Below are 10837 nucleotides of genomic sequence, written 5' to 3' on the forward strand. Positions count from 1 at the left end.
GATGTCGTTGGTGCGTCCCGACAGCTGGGTGTATCCTCCGTAGATGTACATGACCTTTCCAGAGACGCAGGCCGAGTGGCTCCTCCGCGGCCCCGGGACCGCCCCGGAAATCCTGGGCTTGAACCACGCGTGGGTGTCCACGTCGAACGCGTGGAGGACGTTGCACTTCTCGAGCGTCACCACACCCACCCCACCCAGGACGTAGATGACGCCCTCGATCAGCACGGCCGTGTGGCCCCAGCGCATGTAGGGAACCTCAGGCGGACGACGCTGTCCTCTGCCGGGACCGACCGGGGGCAACTTCGTCCAGCGCAGGGACACCGTGTTGAAGACGTGCACGTCGATCTGATCCATGTCGTCCGTGTCTCCGTCCCCGCCGAAGGAGTAGACGCTCTGTCCCACGGCCACGGCGGCATGGCGGGTCCTCTTCGGTCCTCCTTTCAGGTGCACCATCCAGCACAACATCTCAGAGAGATGTTGTGCAGAGTCAGCAGGGTCAGCAGAGTCTTCAACGGGTTGAGAGGGAGTCCCAGTGCAACGTGCCGGCATTTATATTGGTGGAGTGGCATAAGCGTTACGCGAAGCCTTGGCCAATGGGCTCCATGCACAGCAGCCATAGTGGAAAGAAATTGGGCCTCTTCCTACACTTCCTTCACAGGTGTTACCAATGATACTAATGAAGGCCCTGTTCTGGTTCTGGTCAAACAGAGCCCAGAGTCTGCTATGCCAGTGGGTCTCAAAGTGTAGTCCAGGTACCCTCATCATGGTTCCTTGAGGCGCTTTGAAATGGCCCATTATGGATACGGTTCCATTTGTACACTCTACAACAAGATCCTTGAAATTAAACAAAGTTTGAGAATCACTGTGCTACACTAAATGGAACAGAGCCTTCATTAGTATAATTGTAAGAGCTGCAAAGGAATACAAGGAAGATGCTCAATTTTCTTATGCTATGGCTGTGCATAGAGCCCATCCATGAACCTGATAGGTTGTGCATAGAGCCTATCCATGAACCTGATAGGTTGGCCAATTCCATTGTGGCCAATTCCATTGTAATCTCTGAACCTGAAGAAATATTCAGGAATCGAAGACCGTGTCCTGCTTGCAGTGTGCAAACCGGCAAGTAGTTTGCGAGATCAGCTGCAGAAATACTGACCGACACGGACAGGCGGAGGTGAACGTAATATTTCCGCCTGGCGGAGATAATAATAACCACATTGAACTGATTTGAGGTCACATCTCACCCGGTGTGAGGCGGTGGCGAGGAAGGCTCAGCCTCTGCTCCACCCTCCTCATCACTCTCTCCATCTCCTCTCCTCCTTTGAACTTCTGCACCTCTGCCAGTGCCGTCTTGTTTTTCTCCACCCCTTCGACGTAGCCCTGGCAGTGCTCAAAGAAGCGCATCAGGTCATCGTTCACCTCGTGGCGGTATGTCACCTCTGAGACAGACAGAAAGAGAGAGACAAACAGGTTATAAATCCCCCTTTTAAATAATCCCGTCTGCTCTCTGTGCTCTCAGCCATATTGGACAGAAATTGGGCCCCTTCTTCCTTCACAGGCGTTACCAATGATACTCATGAAGGCTCCATTCTAGTCATAGTCATTTTTGGCTCACTGAAAACACTGCTACCAGTGGGTCGGGGTCCAGGTTCCTTGAGGGGGTTCCAAATGGCGGGTGTGTAACTAGTCTCTGAGAGTGAACAAATGGAACTGAATGGACCCTGTTCTATTGGTACACTCTCAGAGTTATATAATGGGGGTCGTTGAAATGTAAAAGTTTGAGAACCACAGTTCTACACTAAATGGAATCCATTTAGACCCGAGGACGATTCTATGCCTTCTAAATCCTGACAGTTTTCTGAAAAACCCATATTTCTGTCATTCGTTCTCAAACATTTTCATATCAAGGACCCCAAAAATATATGTAATTGGCCGCCGACCCCCATCTGAAAATGTGTTGTTCCAGGGACACCCGAGAAACAAAGATTTGAATTAAAAACGTTTGCTCTTATCAATGATTTGCACCACATGTTGCTAAAGTATAACATAATGCTTTATATAACATAAACACAAAAAGGGGTTCGCGCCCTGAATGATTGGCAAGACCTGTGAAGAAGAAAGTACAAAGTAGAGGTCCAATTTCTTTCCAATATGGCCGCAGTGCATAGATAGAGCCTATTCACACTTCCCTCTCCAAGTCTCCATACCGTCTATGCCCCAGTGTTTATGCAGTCCTTGCTGAAAGGCCTCCGTGCTGTCCACACAGCGGTGCTTGGAGCTCGTCTGGAACCTGAGCCGCCCTTCTCTCAGGTTGGCCTCGTCCAGGAGGGAGGGGAGGAGCTTGGCGAGACGCGTGGCCAGGTGCCGGTGGTCGTCTCTCCCTTTCTCCACCAGTCTGCCTGGAGGGAGGGGGAGAGAGAGAGAGAGAGAGAGACGTTCAACTGTCAATTAATCAAGCACCGTTTTCCACGCTCACCGGCCGTAGATCAGACCAGAGCCATCTAATAGAAGAGTTACGGTATTGAGGGGGCAGAAACGGAGCACTCGAGCGCTGTTCATGCAGCCTGGAGAGGGACAAGCTGGAGTTGGAAATACATTGTTTTCAACAAGGGCGGCGCAAATAAGAGCTATTTTAGGCATGTGTGCAACATGACAACTGTTTTAAATTATTGTACAGTAGCAACTAAAGTCTCTGTAATGTTTATGTTGTACGATTACTACAAAACAATCTAAAATAAAGGGATTTAAGATCATTAAAGCTGGGCTGTTGCCTGAGTCCAATGCATTTCTGCCTACTTCCGGTCCAGGACTTGTCCCTATTTGTTGTCCCCATTCTCAATAGAAGTGTCTATGTAGAAGAGCCGCCATTGGACTGGCCCCATGAAGTGAACGCAGTTTGCGTAACTGTCTTACTCTATGGCTCTGGTTAGTACAACAATACTCCAGGAAGGGCAGTGGTTTTCAACCAGTGGTTCTTGAGGGGGTTCAAGGTGGTCCCCAGCTAAATGATGGAGAGTTGGTAAACAAAGGGACCCTAATAGATCTTTAACTCTTGAGATCGTAAAATGAAAGCAAATGGACCCATACGGGTCCATTTGCTTTCATTTTACGATCTCAAGAGTTAAATTATTGTTAAACATCTGCATTACTTAATTTACAAGAAGTCGACACAATTAGAGATTGTAGAAGAATCGTTATTTTGATCACCAAAAATAAAAGTCTAAAGCTAAATGTCATCACATGGTGGTCCGTGGCTCAAATGCCGAATAAATATGAAAAGGGTTGAAAACCACTGAGAGAGTAGAGTAATCACACAGTGACACAAAGTGGTGTAGAAAAGTAACTACATGCAAAACATACTGAGTCCGAGTGGCAACTTTTTGAAAAGTTGAATATATATATATATATATATATATATATATATATATATATATATTTTTTTTGAAAGAATAGTCACCCCCACAATATGGTCAAAGATATTGTGATATGGTTTTTTGATTGATTGAAATATTTATTAACAGTTTGCAGAATTACAGTACATTTCAAGCACAAACTCAATACAAAGACTGTTAACTGTGAGTGGACAACCCAATTAAGCATTACACTTGTTTACAAGAGGGTCCACCTTGTTCAATTCATCAAAACATTTAGAGACGTACAAATAGACACTAGTCAAAGAACAGAACAGGAATTCATCATAAAGGAGGTAAAAAGGGGAAAGAAACATACATTTTGGACCCATGATTTAAACAGAGATTTAATTTCAGGCCATATATTATTATTATGTGTTGGTGTTACCGTCCATGTCGTCTGTGTACCACATGTCCCAGCTGCTTCTGATTTCCTCCAGCCAGCCCTCGGAGCCCGCAGCCTCGTTCACCACCAGCTCGTGCAGCCTCCTCATCCGCCTGATGTTCTTCACGGTGGGGTAGCGGCTGCCGTGGCGCACGATCGCGGTCAGATGGATCGGCCTGCAGTCGGCCGCCGGCGGCGGCTTTAGCACGGACGCGTCGACCGAGAGGATACCTTCGTCCAGCAGGTGAGGCTTCACCTCTTCGTAGCGGCCTTTGGTGCCGAAATACGAGGCGATGTGCGGTATGTTTCTGCCGGTGTTGGAGCAGTGAGCCACGCGGGTCAGAGAGAGACTGAACGCTGTGAGGAAGAGGCTTTGTTTGTATAACAACGGCGTCATCTTGTAGTGTGAGTAATGTTGTTGTTTTGAGGTAGTTAGTTAATATAATGTTAGTGTTCTTCTGTTGGTTAAATAGGTTAACGCTATGCTACTTGTCTACGACATGCCTAGTGCTGGCTAGTGTTTGTTTGTTTTGTTTTGTTTGGGCAAAGGTCGAGATCCCATAGCCCGGAGTGTTGGTCGCGCTGTGATTGGCTAGTTTGGTTGTCAGGGGAGATTACTGCATTGCAATGTGCATTTTGCATAACAACCCACTAGCCAATCACATGGCGATAAGACCATCCGGGCTATGGGACGGGTTTTCAACTCTACCTCGTTTGTTTTGTTGATGTTCCGGGTCCATGTGGTACCTTTCAACTTTGACCTCTATTGTTGGCCGACCAAAAAAAAGAAAAAAATAGTTTATTGTAATTTCCCAGTGCTGCACATAATATATTCTCTATTTGAATTTGATTATAGAAGAAAACAAACATTCTCAATCTAACAAACAACGAGGGTTTAATAGACAAACATGAGCAGAGATTTGCTATGCAAATCAAATGTGTCCCGTGTGGTTGCTGTTCTTTCTATTTGGGTGCGTTTGTTGACTTTGTTCCATGGTTTATTCAGCGGCACTATATTTCTGTAGGGTCCACGTGTTTCATTTCAACAGTTATTTTCTAAACGTACTTTTAAACGCAGTCGTATTTGTAATATGGCTTAAAAAGGTTCACATGTAACCCGTACAAAACAAACAAAAACAGACTGCTCTTGCTCCTTATAATAATACAAATCTACGAAATAACTATAGTAAAGTAAGGTTTTCAAATAATTGTAATGGCTTAAAAGTAGGCCTACAATATTTGCCTCTGAGGTGTAGTGGAGTAAAAGTAAAATCATTGGAAGTACTCCAGTAAAGTAAGGAGAAAAAAAGGTACTTGAGGTATCTATCCACCACTACATTTATGGAAGGGCTGACCCTGTAGACAAAACAAGCGCCACCGCTGTAGCGTTACAGGCGCTGGTTTTGCACACATTAAAGTAATGTTTTACAGTCAGCGGGTTGAGGCTTCTAACCGTTATATTATAGCTCTGGTTCTAACCGTTATCCTCCTCGATCAGTGTTGCAGTTACACACACACACTATAGTCACGTCGTCTGCCTCACATGAAGCTGGATATTTGCATGGGGTAAATTCTTCTGCTTCTTAAATTAGAAACTATTAATAATGAAGCCGTTGGTTTTTGCCTTAAAATAAATACCGTTACCTTCATTAAATACATTGTAATCCAATGTGATAGCTGTTCCATAGTCTATAGTTTTATAAAAAATAATATTTATTCACAGGGCAGACATTTGAACAACTCAAGTGTTGTAGAGTTTTATGATGAATTCCTGTTCTGTCTATAGAAGTGTCTATTTGTACGTCTCTAAATGTTTTGATGATTTGAACATGGTGGACCCTATTGGAAACAAGTGTAATGCTTAATTGGGTCGTCCACTCACAGTTAACAGCCTTTGTATTGAGTTTGTGCTTGAAATGTACTGTAATTCTGCAAACTGTTAATAAATTCTTCAATCAATCAATCAATCAAGTTAAATACAGTTACCGGTACATACATTTTTACAATAAATAAAGTTGCACGGTCACAGTTTCAGTTATGTGGTTATTTGATGCAGAGCTAATAGTTATATAATAGTTACATTATTTACATTCAGTTAGTTATTATTATTTTATAATACTTGTGTTGTTTCAATACAAATTATTTTTTTTAAATGCAGTTAATATGGTTATATTGTTAGTTGTTTACACACAGTTACAGTTAATACAGTTTCATTGTTTCCAGCAGTGCAGCGTCTCTGTGCCAGCCTTCATCAAAGGAGCAGTGGAAAAGGATGGATGGATGGAAGTATCTATTGATGGATGGATGGAAGGATGCACCCTGTCCGTTTTACAGGTATGAGAAATGAAGAGAGGTGTGTGAAAGATAAGGCTAGGCTGTGGGTTCTATAAGGATAGTGGATCTGTCACAGTGTAATTTAATTCATAAGTAACACAAAAATAGGTGCCCCGGCCCCCTCGGAGGCTCGGAGCACAGGTCTCCGCTAATGGTGGGATGTTTCACATACCGCCCGATTCCAAACGATATCGATACCTAGGGTGCAGAGTTCGATTTTATATATTTTTTATGTTTTTTATGCCTTTTTATTGGAGGGACAGACAGTAGGCTGACAGGAAATGGGGAGAGAGATGGGGGAAGACATGCAGTAAAGGCCGTGTCGGGCTCGGGAGTCGAACCCGCGGCACACTGCCAGACTGGATTGCCAGCCAAGGTGCCTGGACCACTGAGCCATGGCCCAGGCCTTATATAGCGATTCTTAATTATATTACGCTTCGATATTGTGATTTTCTTTTCCAAGTTACTTTGCTTTTATTATAGGCCTAACAAAAAACAATTGTAAACAATATAGACCAGGGGTTTTCAACTGATTGTGAACCAGGGACCACCACCCTGGCTAAGAATCAACCTGGGGACCACCACCCTGGCTAAGAATCAACCTGGGGACCACCACCCTGGCTAAGAATCAACCTGGGGACCACCACCCTGGCTAAGAATCAACCTGGGGACCGCTGTTGTGTTGGGATGGGATATGGGCTAAGATTAGTGCTTTCGTAACACTTGCTAATGCTATGCAATGCATCCCATGTCTAAACTTACCACTGTTTCTCAACCGATGTTCACAGACTACTAGTGGTCCATGGCCTAATAGGCCTGCAGGTGGTCCATGAGGAAATGTTTTAAAATTATAAATAAAATTCCTTTATTAAATAAACCCCTGATATAGAAGAAGAATTTGGGCAACTGGTTCTGCTCTGGCCTCCCATGGAATGTGCGTGCACAGTTTCACGCCAATCGGTCCAACGGTGCCGGAGATTAGCTTTCGTTGACAGGCTGACGGACGGACGCACACACACACACACACACACACACACACACACACACACACACACACACACACACACACAAACCTTGGCGCAGGTACAAAGACATGTTACAGGTTTTGTCCTGTGAAGCAGTATCACAGTCAGTGTTAGTGAGATATTTCAGGGAACTGTCTGTCTGTTTGTCTGTGTTTCCGACAGATTGGAGTGTGTGTCCAGTAAGTCAAATTGTGTCACTTGAGAAAGGAAGTTGTGTCACACCTATGTTCCTAAAATTGTTAGGTATTGTTGTTAGGTATTGCACTTTGTCAGTGCACACAGTGAACGCTATATGTACATTTGAGGGTCATCTCTGCATATCTAGGGTAAGCTATCGCTATTTATTTATTTTTTATAATTTGGCGGGATCATGTAAACTGCATGGTTCCTGAATGTTTAAAGCTCACGAAAGACCCAAGAGAGAATTTAGACCCGGAACCCAAACTAGTGGGGACCGGGGCTAGTAGGCCTACTTCTCCGTAAACTTCTATTTATGGTCAATAAAGACTGTGCCATAAAGTCCAACGCATTCTGTTCAAGTAGTATTGCATGGTCAACACTTTGTTGAAAGTAGTTAGATCGTACTTTTGCACGTGCTTTCATGGATGAAGCCCCCATGGGTCATTGAGGGAGTTCCAGGGGGTCCCCAGCTAAATGATAGTTTGGAACCAAATGAACCCTTATGGGTCTGTAACTGAGAGTGTACAGAATGTGGTTCCATTTTGTACACTCTCAGAGTGTAAATCGGGGGTCCTAGAGATAGAAATGCCATTAAAATGGGGGTCGGTAGACTAATGCTTGTCACACTGGGCGTCCTTGAAATTAAACGGGTTGAGAATCATCTGCTAGAGCCGTAAAAATCTTCTCTTATGGGCGGTCCCTGGCATATCTTTTCAAAAGGAGGGCCCGCTGGCTAATTAGTGTCAATTTGGGGGTCCTTGACGTGAAAAAGTTTGGGAACCACTGCTGTAAGTGATGTTGTTTTCGTCAAAATAACAACAATTGCGTGGGGAAGATGTAAAAGGTTCTGTATATTCAGATGGTAATGCTAAGCTAATCATTAGCATGGGTCTCCCCGTCGTCTCTCACGCTCTTTAACCCATTTAGGCCTGACCTCCAAATAAAATAAAAAAAACTTCTAAATCCTCCAGTTTTCTGAAATAAATATTTTCACGATTTTTCAAAAATAGCAGACCTACAAGCTCGTAGCGCGCCACTCGGTGGCGCGCTATGAGCTTGTAGATCTGCTTTTTTTTTCAATAGCTAAATTATAACATAATGTTTAAAACACCAAAAAGGGGTTCCCGCCCCAAAATGGGTTAATAAACAGAAAATCAATTGTCAGGTGGGTTGCCAATTTAATCCAATCAGGAGGAGAGCGTACCCATTTATCAGCCTCTCAGTTACAGTTTAAAATGTCAAATGTGTCGTCTCGTTTCTTTGTGTCAAATGTGTCTGCTCGTTTCTTTGTGTCAAATGTGTCTGCTCGTTTCTTTGTGTCAAATGTGTCTGCTCGTTTCTTTGTGTCAAATGTGTCTGCTCGTTTCTTTGTGTCAAATGTGTCTGCTCGTTTCTTTGTGTCAAATGTGTCTGCTCGTTTCTTTGTGTCAAATGTGTCTGCTCGTTTCTTTGTGTCAAATGTGTCTGCTCGTTTCTTTGTGTCAAATGTGTCTGCTCGTTTCTTTGTGTCAAATGTGTCTGCTCGTTTCTTTGTGTCAAATGTGTCTGCTCGTTTCTTTGTGTCAACACTTCCAATTTCAGTTGTTTATCCTGTACGAGTCCTCTCTCCAAATTGGAAAATAATTGCTATCCCGACCTGAGCTTCTAATTTGCCAAAGAGCTGGATTCAGATTCCTTTATTATCCATTGCGTAACACACATAGGAAATTGTTTTATTTAGATTAATGAACACTATATCACTGTTTAGGAAACATTTTTATGGGTCACAACGTAAATATCACTTTTATATTGTTTGCTACATTTTCTTAATTATTTCAAAAATATTTCCAAAAACAAACATTTTCAGAAATAACAAAGAAATGTAAAACATTTTTTTAATTTTCCAAAATAAATAAACTTGTAAATTCCATTAAAAAAAACCTGTTTAGAAGTAGCTTAGGACCTGGGGAGACATAAACATTTCTATTTGTTGTCTTTTGCCGACCACTGCATACATAACAGTATCAATGATTTCTATCATGAATAGCAAAAAGAGGAAGAGAACTAAGAGGGTGGATTAGGCATCCTGCTCAGCAACACTTAAAAGCATGTTTTACTTTAAAAAGTACAACAAAGTAGAACTACTCTCTTACAAGTAAAAGTAAAAGTCTGGTATTGGATCAAATGCACAATCTCACAAAGCGCCACGAAAAGCGCCACAGATTTTCAAATGACCAACAGTATATAGGACTGAAGTGGTTAGTTAATGATAACAAGTGACTGAGGTCGATTAAAAAAAGGCTTCTAAATCCTAACATTTTTCTGAAAAACCCATGTTTCTATGTCAGTGGTGCTCAACCTTTTTCATGTCAAGGACCCCTAGAATTATCTCTATTGGGCCACGGACGGCCATCTCAAAATATGTAGTTCCAGGCAAATATTTTCGTTAAAAATGTTCGCTCTGAAATATATATTCTTTTAACAATTTTTCAAAAATAGCAGACCTACAAGCTCGTAGCGCACCACTCGGTGGCGCGCTATGAGCTTGTAGATCTGCTATTTTTCAATAGCTAAATTATAACATAATGTTTAAAACACCAAAAGGGCTTCCCGCCCAGAATTGGATAAGCAGGCGACACAAAGTCTGGAGGTGCCGAGAAGCACACCCAGGACCTTTACGATTATATCCAGGCAACCGCCTCCCTCAGTGCCGCCAAGTTAAAGCCATACAAGTTTCCAATAGAGGGTATGCACATGCTTAAAGTGAATGGCACATCGAGTGGCAAAGCAACATGCAAAGTGAGTTTAACATTGTTTAACGTTGTTTAATGCAATCAGATATGACTTTTCTGTTTGGATGTAGGGGCTGTCAAGGCCAGGAAAGTAGTTTTTTGCCACTCAGGAGGCGTTCCTGCATAACTTCCTGGTTTGATGATGATGTCACGCGCATACTCTCTATTTCGGCACAATAGTTAAAAAAATCACACCCGTGTGAACTGAGTGGTGCAACTACACATTTATTGTTATAGTTACTGTACATTAGAACCAGGAAAGCATCTGTGTCATAAGTACTCTCCGCATGAATTCAGTCTCAACAGTGTCACTTGAAGGTATGTCGGTGATGTCAGTGACGTCACATACTAACCATAGCAACCATGCTCACCCGTACAGGCACAAACACACACGGGTACTAACAAAGCCAGTTGTTGGAGTGGTTTGCACCACTCAACAAAGCCAGTTGTTGGAGTGGTTTGCACCACTCAAAAAAAAAAAAAAATCCACGAGTGGTAGCCTGCTTTCTAGAAAGATGTGCTTTTTGATGAAGGAATAGAGCACCGAAGTCCTGACGTCACTGTCAGTAGAGGGCGTCAGTCCCCAGGTTCGTGTACTTGTTATTTGCATTGTAATCTACATAGGGGGATTTTAGATCGCCTCATATAAGAACTGTGTTTGAAAAATAAACCGATCACCCCGGCCTTTTCACTCATATGGATATGAAGCATCGACTGAAGGTGGAAATGTAC

At 43.0% G+C, this 10837-nt stretch overlaps 2 protein-coding genes across 2 annotated transcripts in view; both read right to left on the reverse strand.

The window, feature by feature from the left end:
• The window catches only part of LOC306915828 (kelch domain-containing protein 3-like), a gene marked incomplete at both ends in the record, with an annotated part of 1086 nt that extends 621 nt beyond the window's left edge, over positions 1-465 (reverse strand). Inside the window, one exon of the mRNA XM_079493467.1 lies at positions 1-465. This exon is cut by the window's left edge and continues 621 nt beyond it. Within this exon, the coding sequence (XP_079349593.1) occupies positions 1-465 (465 nt within the window).
• The window catches only part of LOC306915990 (multiple inositol polyphosphate phosphatase 1-like), an 11809-nt gene extending 7447 nt beyond the window's left edge, over positions 1-4362 (reverse strand). Inside the window, exons 1-3 of the mRNA XM_079493696.1 lie at positions 3799-4362; positions 2208-2399; positions 1245-1439 (exon numbers count right to left, since the gene is read on the reverse strand). Coding sequence (XP_079349822.1) covers positions 1245-1439; positions 2208-2399; positions 3799-4192 — 781 coding nt within the window. The 5' untranslated portion in view covers positions 4193-4362. The remainder of the gene's footprint in view (positions 1-1244; positions 1440-2207; positions 2400-3798) is intronic.
• Between the last annotated feature and the right edge of the window lie 6475 nt (positions 4363-10837).

This window comes from Electrona antarctica (genome assembly GCF_951216825.1).
Source record: "Electrona antarctica genome assembly, chromosome: 22".
Lineage (NCBI taxonomy): Eukaryota > Metazoa > Chordata > Actinopteri > Myctophiformes > Myctophidae > Electrona > Electrona antarctica.